The sequence below is a fragment of the Protomyctophum parallelum genome (genome assembly GCF_964188405.1).
Source record: "Protomyctophum parallelum genome assembly, chromosome: 23".
Taxonomy (NCBI): Eukaryota; Metazoa; Chordata; class Actinopteri; order Myctophiformes; family Myctophidae; genus Protomyctophum; species Protomyctophum parallelum.
In genome coordinates this window covers 14,202,342-14,217,794 of record NC_139715.1, presented here as the reverse complement: position 1 = coordinate 14,217,794, position 15,453 = coordinate 14,202,342, and the positions used below count along the sequence as shown (strand labels likewise).

General features: G+C 40.1%; 1 protein-coding gene across 1 annotated transcript; it reads left to right on the top strand.

Moving 5' to 3' along the window:
* Window positions 1–1,812: 1,812 nt before the first annotated feature.
* LOC310853909 (oxidized low-density lipoprotein receptor 1-like) lies at window positions 1,813–7,384 on the top strand (the record flags this gene model as incomplete). The annotated part of the gene is made up of 5 exons (XM_083758381.1): window positions 1,813–1,915; window positions 2,437–2,611; window positions 3,649–3,819; window positions 4,954–5,052; window positions 7,197–7,384. The coding sequence occupies exons 2-5, from the start codon at window positions 2,437–2,439 to the stop codon at window positions 7,382–7,384; spliced, it is 633 nt and encodes a 210-aa protein (XP_083614507.1). The 5' UTR covers window positions 1,813–1,915.
* Window positions 7,385–15,453: the final 8,069 nt, after the last annotated feature.

Sequence of the window (15,453 nt, the reverse complement as noted above, 5' to 3'; positions counted from 1 at the left end):
ATCGGGAAAGATCACAAGCAATATCATCAATCAGGGCAATACTGTAAGTGCTTGATGTGTTAAGACGGAAATTGTACATTGTTACAGACGTATAGTGTTGTTTTTCTTGTTTCCTGTTCTCGTCTGACTCTCTCCCCCCCAGATAACGCGTTTGTGCGTGCATGCGTGCGTGCGTATGTGTGCACGCATGCGGTTTTTGCTTCTACCAAGAAACAAGTCTTCAGAGTTCAGAGTCAGACAGAGTATGATGCAACACAGCAGCAGATTCTCAGTATTTCAGTCTTGTGTGGGTGTAAGTCAGAGCTTTAAAGTCATGGATTTAGCATAAATATAAACACACGTGATGTAATGCTAGCCCTGTGGCATTTGAGTGTTGTTTTTGACAGTAAATCTTTATTTTAGTTTTAGTCACCTGAAGTGTTAGTCTAATTTTACGGACTAAAATGTATTTTGGTGGGCCTTGATGTTTTTATACTTGCTGAAAATAGCTGAAATCTGCTATTTTCAGAATAGAACCAAGTGTAAAATGACTTATACTGGATCTCTTGTCCACTAGTCCCTTCCAAACATTTTAGTCTACTTTTTATTTGTTGACGAAATTGTCAATATATTTAGTCTTAGTTTTAGTCACCATAGCTTCGTTTTCATTTACTTTCCATTTAGTTTTTGTCATGTCATAGTATTAATCAACAGTGCTACTACAATGCACTGTTTTTTGCTGCAGGAAATAGGACAGGAAGAGGAGAGCTGTGTCTAGCTGTGTTTTCACTCACAGGCCGCACATTGACCACAAACTACCCAGGATGTTCAATCTTATTTCTAACACCATACATTGCTAGTTATCACTATACAACAGTGTCACCAGTGCCATTATCATGAACACAACTCTCTCTCACACAACTCTTTGAGAACATGACTTTATTGGTCCTTTGAGGGTTCATCCACAGCAGTGGTTTTCAACCTTTTTCATGTTCCATTATTTATTCAGCATTTGAGCCATGGACCACCATTTGATGAGATTTAGCCTCTCAGAACCAAAACCAAAGAATATTGTGTTGCATAATTCCATGCTGTATTGATGTTGGGATAACAGGCAAACATTGTTTGTTGAGATAACAGGCAAACATTGTTCAAAATAACATTTCTTCTACGTTCCCTAATTGTGTAGACTTCTTGTAAATTAAGTAATGCAGATTTTTAACAATTGAGAGTGTAACATGACATTACGGGTCCATTTGGTTTCATGTTACAATCTCAAGAGCTAAAGATCTATAAGGGTCCATTTGGCTACCAACTCTCCCCTCAAGGGTCACCACTGGTTGAAAACCACTAATCTATACAGTAGGGGTGGGCTATATATTTTACACACTCACTTCAGGGGGCTACATTAGACCTATTCAGAAACATGGTCTACAGCAGTGGCGTGCACAGATAGACACTAGGTGGTGCTAGAGCACCTGCCCTTTGCCCTCTGGACAGCAATTTCTTTTTTTTTCTTTCTTTTTTTTTGTACAGTGTACACTGTACAGTATGTGGACCACCGTGACATTGATCAATTCTTGATAAAAAGCTTCTAATATAGTATTTATGCTCCAAAACACTAGTATTATAAGGCAACTGGCCGGTTCCACGCGCTGCATAAGGTGCCCTTTTTTCACTTGAGCACCTGCCCCTCTAAATGTCTGTGCACGCCACTGGTCTACAGCAGTTGAGTTTCCCCACCCAGCATTTCACATCTGAAAGCCACAACTCTGTTTCCCCGTACCTTCTGTGGTTAAGGGTCTATTGTTTGTTCTGCACTGTTTGAGTGTAGTCTGTGTGCATGTGCACATGCATGCAAAGTACCGGTACGTCAACTTTGTCTAAGTGTCAGAGACTATTCTAGCAGTGAAGGACCACACAGATATTGGACAAAGTGAGTAACTTTTAAACAACTTTAGAAATTATATTGCATTATATTGTATATGACTTAATGCAAAATATTGATATGTACATTATTAACATACTTTTACTAACCACTTAAATGCTTCATTGCAGATCAAATACAGTAGCATACACAGCCAATCTACAAGCTCACAATATTTCACATTGCAATTCACAATGTTTCACATTGCAATTTATGAAAATTCAAATATTTGCAAATGGTAGAAGATCTACAAGATCACAATCTTCTAGATCTACTACCATTTGCAGCAAATCTTTGCCCATTATGTCATGCCCAGAACATTGACACCAGGGTTCATGTGGTTAATTGTCCATGTTATGTTTTTAGTTTTTAGCTTATATGTTTCTTAAATAGGTTCTACATTTTATGTTGCACTGCCAATAACTGAGGGGAAACGGTATTTTATGTTCTTTGCAAGTACATGGGAAAATGACAAATAAATTGATTCTGATTAATTAACTTGAGTTACTTTGATGGTGTCTTTACATAAGATGTCTAAGGATATAAGAAGCCAGGCACGTCAGAAGAAGCCAGGCACGCCAACAGGCACGCCAACACGTGTGAGGTCTACTGGGGGAGTCCGGAGGAGGGAGGAGAACGTGGTGTACATTACTGAAGTAGCAGACAGTGACTGCCCTGGCTCACAGGGGGTTACTGGAGATGAAGGTATACACATTAACCCATTTAGACCTCAGGAAGATTCTACAAATGTCTTGTAAATCCTGACATTCTTCTGAAAAACCCATGTTTCTATGCCACTCGTTCTCAAACATTTTCATGTCAAGGACCCCCAAAAATATATGTAATTGGCCCGCTGACACCATCTGAAAATATGTTGTTCCAGGGGCCTCCCGGAAGCAAATATTTGAGTTTAAAACATTTGCTGTGAAAGAATATATATTCAAAGATTTTCACCACATTTTCACGCTTAAAAAAAAAGCAGATCTACAAGCTCTCAGCACGGCACTCTGTGCTGCGCTATGAGCTTGTAGATCTGCTATTTTTCAATAGCTAAAAGTATAACATAATGCTTTAAAACACCAAAAGGGGTTCCCGCCCAGAATGGGTACTTAAAACACACAGCAGTGTCAGCAAAATATGTAAAGTAGGCCTAGTAGTTACCAATGGTTATATGGCCATACCACAATAGAGCGTCGCAGTCCCACCCCCTTTCAAAACGACGAGTTGCCCAGGAAATGAATCCCAATGCATTTTTCCCATAGGCTTTTCTTAAAGTATTTATTTAAAGACGGTTACGCCGCAGACAAAGCCAACTCGGATCGTGACAAATCATGACAATGAACACAATATTTTGGGCCGATCAAATCATTAGAAAGAAGAAAATAAAGGCAGGAGACAACACTATTTGTTTTGTTTTTCTTCTTATAAATTATTTGATCAGCCCAAAACATTGTGTTCATTGTCATGATTTTGGGAGGGGGAGGGACTGCGACACTCTATACTGAATGAATGCATGGCAATACAAAAAGTACAGTATGAATCGTAGAGCCTGCTCCTCCATTATTTTGCCTCTCATGTGTTACTTTGGATAAAGTCACAGAGCAGCGTATAAAGGGTACCGTTCAATTATAACTGTACTGTACATATTGAGATGATCTTTCAGCAGAAAACCATCTTTGAAATGAAACAATGAAAGTGATCATAATATTAAAGTTTGACTATATTGTACTATAATCTTCCAGCTGCCCAGGGAGAACGCATCCTCCAGAGAGAACTCGACGTTGAGAGAGAACTCAACCTCCACAGAGAGCTCACCCTCCAGAGAGACATCGTCAGAGCGTGTGCAGTGTGTCTCACGCTGATGTTTGCTATATTTGCAGTGAGAACCGTAGAGAGGGTCATGGACTGCGACTGTGACTGTGAGTATGCTAGAGTAACACAAATCATCACACAAACAACCACACACACACACACACACACACACACACACACACACACACACACACACACACATAAACAACCACACACACACACACACACGCACACACACACACACACACACACACACACACACACACACACACACACACACACACACAGTAGAAAACTTTAAAAAAATTACTAACTAAAAAGAAAAAAAAAGTACGTAATTTATTCTAATTGTTGTTATTGCAATTTACGAGCTGCGTTCGCTTCCCGCGTTTGCGCGTCTTACTTGTATAGTTTGGTGTACACCTCGCAGACTGTATGTCACATCACACGCCAGCTTGCAATGATTGCACAATCACATTGTTGCAGTTCTAAATTGATGACCTATCGAAACATGTCACCCCAGTGGCTGCAGTTTTAATCGTAAAGCCAATGCTGATCGATTGCCCGTAAAATGAATACCAGTCTGTTCATCCTAGACACATGTAACAATATTGATGGGATTTCATCAATATTGCTCCTGATGGAATATCTGCTCCTGATGGAATTGCAAAACAGTGACCATGCACTCACTGGAGTCACAGACTTTGGTAGGTCACAGATTTCTGCGTAGCCCACGGATCGATCAAACCACTGGGAAAATATTAACTTCCCAAAGGTCAAAGCACTTACAACCCTACCCTATCATGCTTAACGTTTGATAGTGTGTGGGTCTAGTAGGCTACGTTAATATGGTGAGACCTATTCACATAAAAACACACCTGATCTGAAAATATTGAGGGTTTTTCAGTGGTGCAACCACTCCTATAGACAGCTATGTGTGTGGCTGTGTCCCTGCCTGGGTCTGTCCCTGGCTGTGTCCGAGCACGAAAATAGCGTTATAGCGTTTGTTCAACACCAAGTGTCACTGTTGCACAGCCTAACACACAAACACACACAGGCCAGGGAAGAGGGCTTGTACAGTACAGTACAGTACAGTACAGTACAGTACAGTACAGTACAGTACAGTACAGTACAGTACAGTACAGTACAGTACAGTACAGTACAGTACAGTACAGTACAGTACAGTACAGTACAGTACAGTACAGTGTTAATGATCATCTTTTGGTCCTTTGCAGCCAATGACAACGCAACTCATTCTGACAACCTGACCCTGGAGCGAGACCAGTTAAAAAGTGAAGTATACCAGCTCAAGAGAGACATATACGACAAAAACGGTGAGGGAGGTAGGCCTACACCCTTTTGATGGAATGCTGATTAATGTATAATGTATGTTTAACCCAGTTAGACCTGAGGACGATTCTACAAATGCCTTCTAAATCCTGACAGTTTTCTGAAAAACCCATGTTTCTGAATTAATTTGGCCGCCAACCCCCATCTGATAATATGTTGTTCCAGGGACCCCCCCAGAAGCAAAGATTTGAGTTAAAACGTTCGCTCTGAAAGAATATATTCAAACATTTGGGCCACATTTTCATGATTTTTCAAAAATATCAGACCTACAAGCTCGTAGTGCAGCATCCGGTGCTGCTCTGTGAGCTTATACGTAGATCTGCTATTTTTCAACAATAAAAGTACAACATAATGCTTAAAACACCAAAAGGGGTTCCCGCCCCAAAATGGGATAATGAATGTATTAAAAATGTAGATACACACTAGCCGACTCTGCTAAAATGCATCTGAGACCTTGGTAATAGAAATGGTATTCTAGGCCTATATTAAAAAAAAATCTAAAAAGTCAAATAATATAAATATTAAGAAGTCTTTATTTTAGAATGGGGAGTGTGGCCATGAACACATTGTGTGCTGGCTTCAATAATTGTCAAATAACTAAATACATGAAAATCTAAATTAAACTGAACTTTTTTAATGTATTGTTTAATAGGAAAAATAAGTATCTGCCGATATCGATTTTTATAGAACATTGTATTATTGTGCCAATAATACAATATCCAAAATCACAGACAATATCCAGTCTAATATCATGATATGGATATAATGTTGATATAGTAGGGATATCCCGATAACCTTTTTTTGCTCCCTAGTAATTATCTATGACATAAATGTAATTGCATTCATTTGGGTGTGGTGCCAGCAGTGATTACAGTTACTCTGCACCGCACCAACCCAGGGACGTGCAGAGAATGTTAGAGAGGCAGGGGCTGACATTTTTAACAACATAAATATCAAAATCAGCGGATTTACAAGCACCCAACGCATCACGCTGTGATGCGTTGAGAGATTGTAGATCAGCTATTTTCGGGGCGTGACCCCGCACTCTTTAGCTACTGAAGAGGCGGCGTACGACATGGATTTCTATGCATATGACAAATTCTTTCAACGCAAAATGTTGCGTTGAAGTTCAGGAGAGTTTGAAAAGAGGCAATTCTCTCCTGCTGCTGGCATGGAAAAGGGGACATTTGTATTCTTTTATTTTCACCATGCTGCATTTGTGGTCTGGAGAAGGCAGTTTTTTATGTATATTCCTTATATGTTAAGTAAGTTAAGTAGAAACACCATTTACACAAAAAAGCAGTTTTTCTTTTATCATATACTAATTTTACAGTATATGATGAATACTATATCGCTGACACTACCGTACAAATAAATGATCACTGCATTACAGATCCATCAGTTTGATGTTCCCTTTTATTTTTTATTCAACCTTTATTTAATAGCCTAGTGGCCAAAATGTGAACCCGGACATGTTGAGTACAGCAACGTTTTATGTGAGAAATGTTTAGTATGGGTCCCCAGCATGTAGAAACTGCCGGATGCTAACTTGCATATGTTGGGCAATTTTCATAATTGGCATAATATGTGACCATACCATTAACAACCGATAGAAGGCAAAATATTCAAAATTTCATCATGCTTTATCTAGCATGTGACATGTCAAACTAGGGGGTTTTCATGATGCTGAATCCATTCCAAGCATTAGTTTTGCAAAAAATACATTCATTGGGCTAAAAACATGATGAAACTTTCAATAGGTTGTAATTGTATTATCACATATTATGCCAATTATGAAAATTGCCCAACATATGCAAGTTAGCATCCCGGCAGTTTCTACATGCTGGGGACCCATACTAAACATTTCTAACATAAAACCTTGGTGTACTCAACATGTCCGGGTTCACAATGGAGCTCTATGGGCTGGTGGCTACTAGACTATAACCAAGTTTGTTCCATTGAGATCAAATCTCTTTTAGAAGGGAGACCTGGACAAGATCAGCAATAACATAACAATGTTTGCACACAAGAATTGGATTGGATTCACCATAGTTTTTAAATTGTTCAGGATTAGAATATTTTTGAAGAGCTGTACTGTATTGTGCCTAAAATCTTTCTTTCCTCCCAGATGTGTTGTGTAAAGTCGTGTGCCCCACTAGTTGGCTGAAGTTCGAATGCAGCTGTTATTTCAAATCTACAACAAAGAAAACCTGGGACGAAAGCAGAGAAAATTGTCAGAAGGAAGACGGTCATCTGGTGATAATCAACGGTGAAGAAGAACAGGTTAGTGCACGCGTCGCAGTGCGACACGTTTGAGCTTGTAGATCGGCTATTTTTCCTACGACAGTAATATGCAATGTGGCCCCTCTGGAGTGAGTGTGGAAATAATAGTGGCCCTCTCCATCGTCAAAGTTGCCCACCCCTGGGTTAGTGTGGTGTCCATCATTATAGGTTAGTATGGCTGGAGATAGGTTTTGTTATTTTATGACGGTCTTTGTTGTGAATGTTATTATCACAGTGATTTTAGTTAAAACATGTTTTATGGGCGAGCTGCCATACCTATGCTGCAATTACTTATTTGGATCACAATGGAATTAAAGGGATTGTCAATGTGACAAATACTGTTTTCAATGCAGCTCAAAAGGCTTCCAAACCCCGGCAGAAAACTCCAGACCACATAAAATCCACTGCATGTTCAAAGTTTTTCTTTGGGGGTGTAATTGAGGTCATAAAACCTAAAAGAACTCTGACTTTTTTGTGTGCAATACTGATAATTCTATACTGTAACTGTAGTATACAATGCACTTTGGTGAATTTATCAAATAAATCAAATCAAATAGTGAAATCCTGAATGTATTGATTAGAGAAAATGAATTATCGTTCTATATCATTAAAACATGTTCAGGACTACATCAGAGAATTTAACTCGGCCGTTAATGGAGCGTCATGGATTGGTCTGAACAAGACCGAGAGAGGCTGGATGTGGCTGGATGGAACGCCAGCAACAGGGTGAGAGAGGATTAATAGAGATTTTTTTTTAATTGTTTAATTCTATCAAAGTCACTGTATGTGAGTCAGTGTTGATTTTGTCGACTAAAACTAAGACGAAAAATGTTTGTCGACTACACTGACGAAAACTAAATGGAAACTAAATAAAAACTAAGCTATGATGACTAAAACTAAGACTAAATATACTGACAATTTCATCAACAAATACAAACTACTGTAGACTAAAATGTTAGGAATGGACTAGTGGACAAGAGATATAGTACAAGTCATTTTTCAATTGGGTACATGCTGAAAATAGCTGATCTATAAGCTCACGTGTCGCAGCGTGACGCGTTGAGCTTGTAGATCGGCTATTTTCAGCAAGTGTAAAATCAGCCATTACGACGGCATCAAGGCCCGCCAAAATACATTTTAGTCGACTAAATGAACTGCAGATTTAGTCGACTAAACACTAAAACATTCCAGGTGACTAAAATATGACTAAAGCTAAATGAAGTTTCATTCCATAGAAGACTATGACTAAAATAGAAATTTGCTGCCAAAAACAACACTGCTGAGTGGGTGTGGTTAAAAACATTGTTTTGTGTATACTCTGCAGGTACTGGGTCGACGTGGCTTTTAACGAACGGACTGATAGCGAAGACATGAACTGTGCATCATACTCAAAAGGAGCATTGAGTCATATGTTGTGTTCAAATACAAGAAATTGGATCTGTGAGAAGTCTTTGGTTTGATAAATGCTTAAATGTAGCTCCATGTCCACAGAAGTGAACCTTTCAAGCCTGTTTTCTCAACTCTCTGTTTTTTGACATACAACAAATTACAAATATGTCAATTTGAAGCTATGATTCCCTGCTTTCATATGACATGAATTCTTTTTTTTTTTTTTTTTTTATCCAATGGCAGTCCCTCAGGCAAATTTTGCCACATATTTACAAACTGTAGCCATCATCACATTAATACAAACCACCAAATAATATGGCTTAGTGTGGTCACTGGTTATTAATTGGGAATAATATAGCATAGTATAATAGCCTTGTTATCCAAGCTCAGAGAATGTGAATTCAACACTGCCCTGTGCAACTGAATCCTGGACTTTCTGACAGACAAAGGTCGCAATATATAGCTGTGTAGATGGAATTTCATTATATTTTACCATTTCATTCTGTTTTTCATGTGCAATTTGTATATGTTTTATTGTGACTTTTAAAATATTATTTGTATTATTGTCACACTGTGACACGCTGAAAAGTGGAAAATAAAATAAAAAGTGATTCTCTAATATCTTATTCTATGTATTCTAGTTTTTATGAACTTGGAAGTGGAAGCAGTGGAAGCATTTAATACATTTTGACTAGTAAATAGCTTAAAACAAAAAGTAGATTTTGTTCAAATGTTGACGCTCTATTACCAATTTCAGGTAGGTTACAAGTTTCATCCATGCAGAGAGAACCAAAGGTCACTTAATATCAGCCTTTGTTCTAGTTCTAATTTAGTCTGCTCATTTATTTGTTTCATCACTTCCAATTGCAATAGCTTGTTTATCATGTATGTGTGAGTTCTCTGTCCTGATTGGATTAAATTGGTATCCCAACCTGGACATTTAGGGCAATTCTTTTTACTACATCTCTGTTACTGAACAACAACCATATAGGAATTATTCTTATGCAAATGCAGTATTTAACTACTTGGACCTAGTCTCTGAAAGACATTATTTTAGCAGGGTTAAACCAAATGCAAACAAAGGAGATTCTGCCCAAATACATCTATTTGGGTCCCACCTCTGAATGTTTAGCTAAAAGGCTTCACCAACATTTTGCTTTTCAAAGATGACTATGCAATTGTGGAGAAAAATATCTATCACATTGGCGCCATCTCTTGGTCACAGCCAGTCAGTCACCCTGTGTCAGTGTGTTTATATTGGAAGCCAATTAAATGTCTTGCAGTACATTTTATTGACACAATCATATTAATACAACATTTTCTTTTGAAGAAAGTGGTCGTGGAGTATTCTTATGTAGCCAGACAATCTGAGATCTATACCAATTTGTGTGGTGAGCTGATCTTCACCTCTTCATCTAAATTCAATGAGCTGTAGTGGTTAGAGCAAAGCCATTTCAATTATTTAGTAGTAATTAGCGTGTGAAACACAGACACTAATGCCACGAGCAAAACATAATGGCCAATTGGCCATCCAATCCAAAATGTGTTTCCTGAAAGGATATAAGGTCCTAATAGGCCGACACTAAGGGAAGGATTTGCACCCACCACTCACAGACCACTGGGTCTGGGTAGGGTGGAGTATGTAGCACGAGAAGGGGATCACTTTGGGTTGTAAATAGTAGTTGTTTTTTTTCTCCTCATTATTAAATATGGATAAAGAAAAAAAGGAAAGGGTGAGCAGCACATACACAATACAGTAGGTTATTCATTAGGTTAGGTAGGTTATACATATAGTGTTTTTTGTTTTTCTTGTCTGTTTTATTGTATTGTGCTTTTAACTTATACCTTTCTAGTTTGTCTCACTTTATCTGTATACATTTACGATTCATCTTTATGTGAAAATGTAAAAGTTCAATAACAAATATGACCCCCCCAGTCAAAAAACACTTTGTTTGAAATAGACACTATATGTCCTCTCTGGGGGGTGAGTGTTTCTTTAAAGAATACTTTTAAGTCTAGTTTCCCATTTGTGTTAAAGTTTGGGCCATTGAAGATTGTTACATCAAGAAAGTCAATCCTTTCTGTGTGTGTCACATATTTTATCGTTATGGATCTATGATGGCTATTTAAAACATCAATAAATTCCTGGAGGGATGAATGGATATCAACATCCTAATACATCCTAATACTTTTTTGACTGGGGGGTTAGGTCATGATGACACATGAGCCATAGTTTGGTAAAAAAAAAAGCAACAATCCATAGGGACCCGATCTACAAGGCTATTAGATATTGTCCGTAATAGATTATTGTGAATAATCCAATCAGTCAAATGCACCCACACACACACACACACACACACACACACACACACACACACACAAAATAGCAGATATCTCCAAGCTCACAACGCATCACGTTGCAGATCTGCTATTTGTGCTTCATCTGTCCATCGTGTTCAAGTTGTATGATGAAGTAAGACATTAATTTAAAAACCAAGGAGTTGACATATGGATACTCATATTTCATGAAAACCGATGCTGTGTATTGTATCATGTTTTCCTCATCAGATGTGTGTGAACTCACACTGGATCCAAGCACAGCAAACAGATACCTCTCTCTGTCCGAGAACAACAGGAAGGCGACATCTGTGGAGGAGGAGCAGCAGCAGCCGAATCCTAACCAGCCAGCCAGATTGTACTCAAAGCCCCTGGTTCTGTGCAGAGAGTGCATGACTGACTCAAAGCCCCTGGTTCTGTGCAGAGAGTGCATGACTGACTCAAAGCCCCTGGTTCTGTGCAGAGAGTGCATGACTGACTCAAAGCCCCTGGTTCTGTGCAGAGAGTGCATGACTGACTCAAAGCCCCTGGTTCTGTGCAGAGAGTGCATGACTGCGCGCTGGTACTCGGAGGTAGAGTGGAGCGGAGATGTTTTCATATCGGTGACCACCGGGAGCAATGAAAAGTACTGGAGTCTGGAATGTAACGATGTCGACAACACGTATGCCGTCTGGTACATTAAGGAGAAGACTCGCCTCCACGTCAGTGACTCCGACTCCCACAGAGTAGCAGATAGACGGTCCTGCTAGCACTCTGTCCTTCTACAGCGTGTCCTCTGACACGACATTTACACCTTCTAGTCGCCCCCGTTCACTGGTCCACTCTATGCTGGGTTTGCGTGATGGAGGTCTGGTTCAGTGTCTCTGTGCCAGATGTAGGAGGTACAGTAACTATCCTGTGTCCTGTATAGGAACACACAATGGGCCTGATTCACGAAGGTGGTCGTATATAACGTGTAAATAAAGTTACTGAAGGAGGGTGTATTTTCTCTAAGCAAAAACCCAACGGGCATGGGATGTGAGAGTCCATGAAATGTGCGTAGCTGCCCGCCGATCGTGAAATCAGAAACGCGATCCAGAGTAGTTCATTTGCAATGTTCCACGCCCCATTTCACACCAGAAAAAGGTGTTAAAAGTGACTCCTCAGTTTGTAGACTGCACTTGGAATCAGGCCGCACGCCCCATGGGACACCATAAAAGGCAGCAGGAATTGAAATGTCCAACTTCAACTTCCCTCTGCTGAACAAGTTCAGCTTCGTCAAAGAGATTCTATATAAAGAGGCGACACTCCCATTAAGTCCCATAGTAACAGTGCCTCCGCCATATTGGAGTGATTGCTTTAAAAAAAAACGTTAAAAAGTGACACTGTACAAAACAAGAACTTGTTTTAATCCTATTCTACTCTCTATATGTATTTACCCATTTATTTATCATATTTATGAATGGATCAAAGCAGAAATGAGTAACATTCATTCAGAATGTAAGGGTGAATGTGCGCAACGCATGCATGTATGCACGTGCACACGCGACCGTGCATGTTCACGTGCGTGTTTGAGGTGTGGCGATTCCAAATATTTTGCTTCTTCTCTTGGCGTCGCATCGCCTTGACAATGTGTACATCTGTTCTTTCTGGAAGCGAGTCTCACGAATATGGGGCGTCCGGTACGTAGAGACCTCCGTCAAGACACCAGTCAAAGTGGACAAGGTAGATACCTCCTTTTCACTGTAGTGAACCTTTATAGCACTGGTTACCAAAGTGAGGTCCGGGGACCCCCCAAGGGTCCTTGAGGGGGTTTCAGGGGGTCCGCAATCATAGTTTGGAACCAAATGTACCATTATGGGTCTGTAACTCTGAAATTGTACAAATGGAGCATACACTTTTCTATTCATATAACAGTTGCTTCTGATGTGCTGGTTGGTGCCTTGCATGGTTTCCACCGCCATCGGTGTGTGAATGGGTGAATGTAATGCACTATCTGTGTAAAGCGCCTTGGATAAAGGCGCTATATAAATGCGGGGGAATGAGGGGACTGCAAAGTGCCAACCATAGGTGTTTGGTACAACAGTCTTCTCTGTTAGAGTCTCCCATCACTGGAACAGCTTGTCTCCCTACAGAACTTACAGAAGTAAGAGAGACCTCCTCCAACTATCTGACCTTCAAATTCAACCTTAAGAGGTGGCTAAAAACAAATCAAATTTATAATCATGAGTAATCATCAGCTCCATTTGGCACTGGTGTCACTTCTCACATCCCACTGTGATTGTTCTGTCCCCGTACCATGTTTATTTGTCCTCCTAATAGATTATTGTACTGTATTGTATTGTATGGTATGTGTATTTTTGTATATAGTTTTATCATCACTTTTAAGGGACTACAGATGAAAATTAACTTAAGGCTAACTCTGGCGTATGGATTTGAAAAATCACACCCGTGTGAAGTGAGGGGCGCTAATATATTAAAGTCTAACTCATGTTGATTAGGTGATGTAATGCGGTGATGTCAAACAAACGGTGCAAACACAAACAATAAACGCCATTAACAATAAAGACAATAAGAAGTAAATTACACATTATGACTTTTTTTAATTTTGAATTTTGCCATCATTGTCAATGGCGTTTACAAAAAAGACAAACATTAAACCTGTGTATAGGATGGGCTAGTGCCCCTCAAAAATGACGTGTTGATTATTGTGCATTGTCCCTGTCAAATAAATAAATAAACATTAAATGTGAATAGACTTGGCCGCCATAATGTCATTTCAAGTCAGACGTACAAATAAAAAAAGAACCTGGATGAATTGGCAGTAGGAACCTACACTGGCTGTGATAACGACCCCATTCAATGGAATGAGAACATTGGCATCGGGTGGCAGTTCATTGCTATTATGAAAAAGGAATGTTCCATCAAAGCCACACAGATGCTCTTGGAACCCAGAAGGCACTGCGTGAATAATATTTGTTCAATTAATCAAACTTATTACAGCAGGCAGACTCCTATAAATCATCACTGTAATACTTGGACCGACATCAAAAACCTTAACGGGCCTTAATGAGTGAGGGAAATGGGCGAGAGAGCGAGAGAGAGAGACATGAGACCAGATGTTCAAAGTGAGGATGCACCCATCAACGGTATATGTAAAGCTGGACAGGGACACTGGGGGGCGCTGTTCCACCACGTATGTGTGTATCTGTCAGTGCTTTCTGTGTATAGGCTACAATAAGTGAGAGAGCTATAGGATTGATTTTATAGAGAGATGATGGAAAAGGCAGGATGAGAGGATGGGAGGGAGAAATGGGAGTCAGAGTGAGGGAGGGAAATGTGGGGAGTGATCAGAGAGGGGCGGAGGGCAGATCCAGGCAGACAATGGAGACAGACGCACGGGGCAGTGGGGTGAGCAAAGGGGTTAAAGATGGGAAACGTGTTTGGAGGTCGAACACAAACCCATCTTTTCACTAGAGCCATTGTGATAATTGCAGCACATCCATTATCGCCCCGCCGCAGCGTCTGGCCGGAAACACGACACGGCCTCCCTCGTTTTTATCTTGTTTTCTTCATATTCTGCATCCGCTCGCCGCCACAGCGGCAGCATCCGTGGAGGAGGAGGAGAGATTACTGAAAATTACATCTGAAACGCCTCTGATCTAAATCGAGCAGGGAGAGTGGGCGGAGGGGAGGGGCAGGCCCATGTCGGTGCACGAGGCCATTGTGAAGAAGCAATAATACCGCAGCCACGAAGACCCCGGAGAGGCGAGGCGAGGGGCATTATCCTGTCGCCACGGTTGCTGTTAGCCTCTCGAGACCGACTGTTGACTCACACAGGCTACAGCACACAGGCTACAGCAGAATCTCACCGACATGATACGAGGTTGCCTGCACTTCCATTCAAAGAAGAGGGTTATTTTCGCTCAAAGTTTTCCAAAAACATTACAGAGAGCAATGTTTAGCTGTAAATTACATTATGTGTGTGTTTACATGGTTGAAGAAATGAAAGAATTAATGCTCCCAAAATATAATTTACTGAATATCATTTACATTCAGTAAATGATATTTTGGGAGCATTAATTGGTGTGCGGATTCTTCCATTTCTTCATTATGACTTTATTTTGATCCAGCACCCAGCCTATAGGTATAGATGTGACTGTTTGTTCAGCCTCCCCTACTACTTGTGTTTACATAGTTGTTATGTTGGAAACAGCAGTAAATCAGCGGGGCACAAGCAGGTGCTTCTAGGGTTTGACTAGGCATCGGTCTGGTATAGAGCGGAGCGGTCATTATCCAGAAATAACGGACCGCTGAATTTGGCCAATCAGAATCAAGCATTCAACCAAGCAGTGTAATAAATACCTGTAGGTTTCTATTTACTGCTGCCTTTGTGT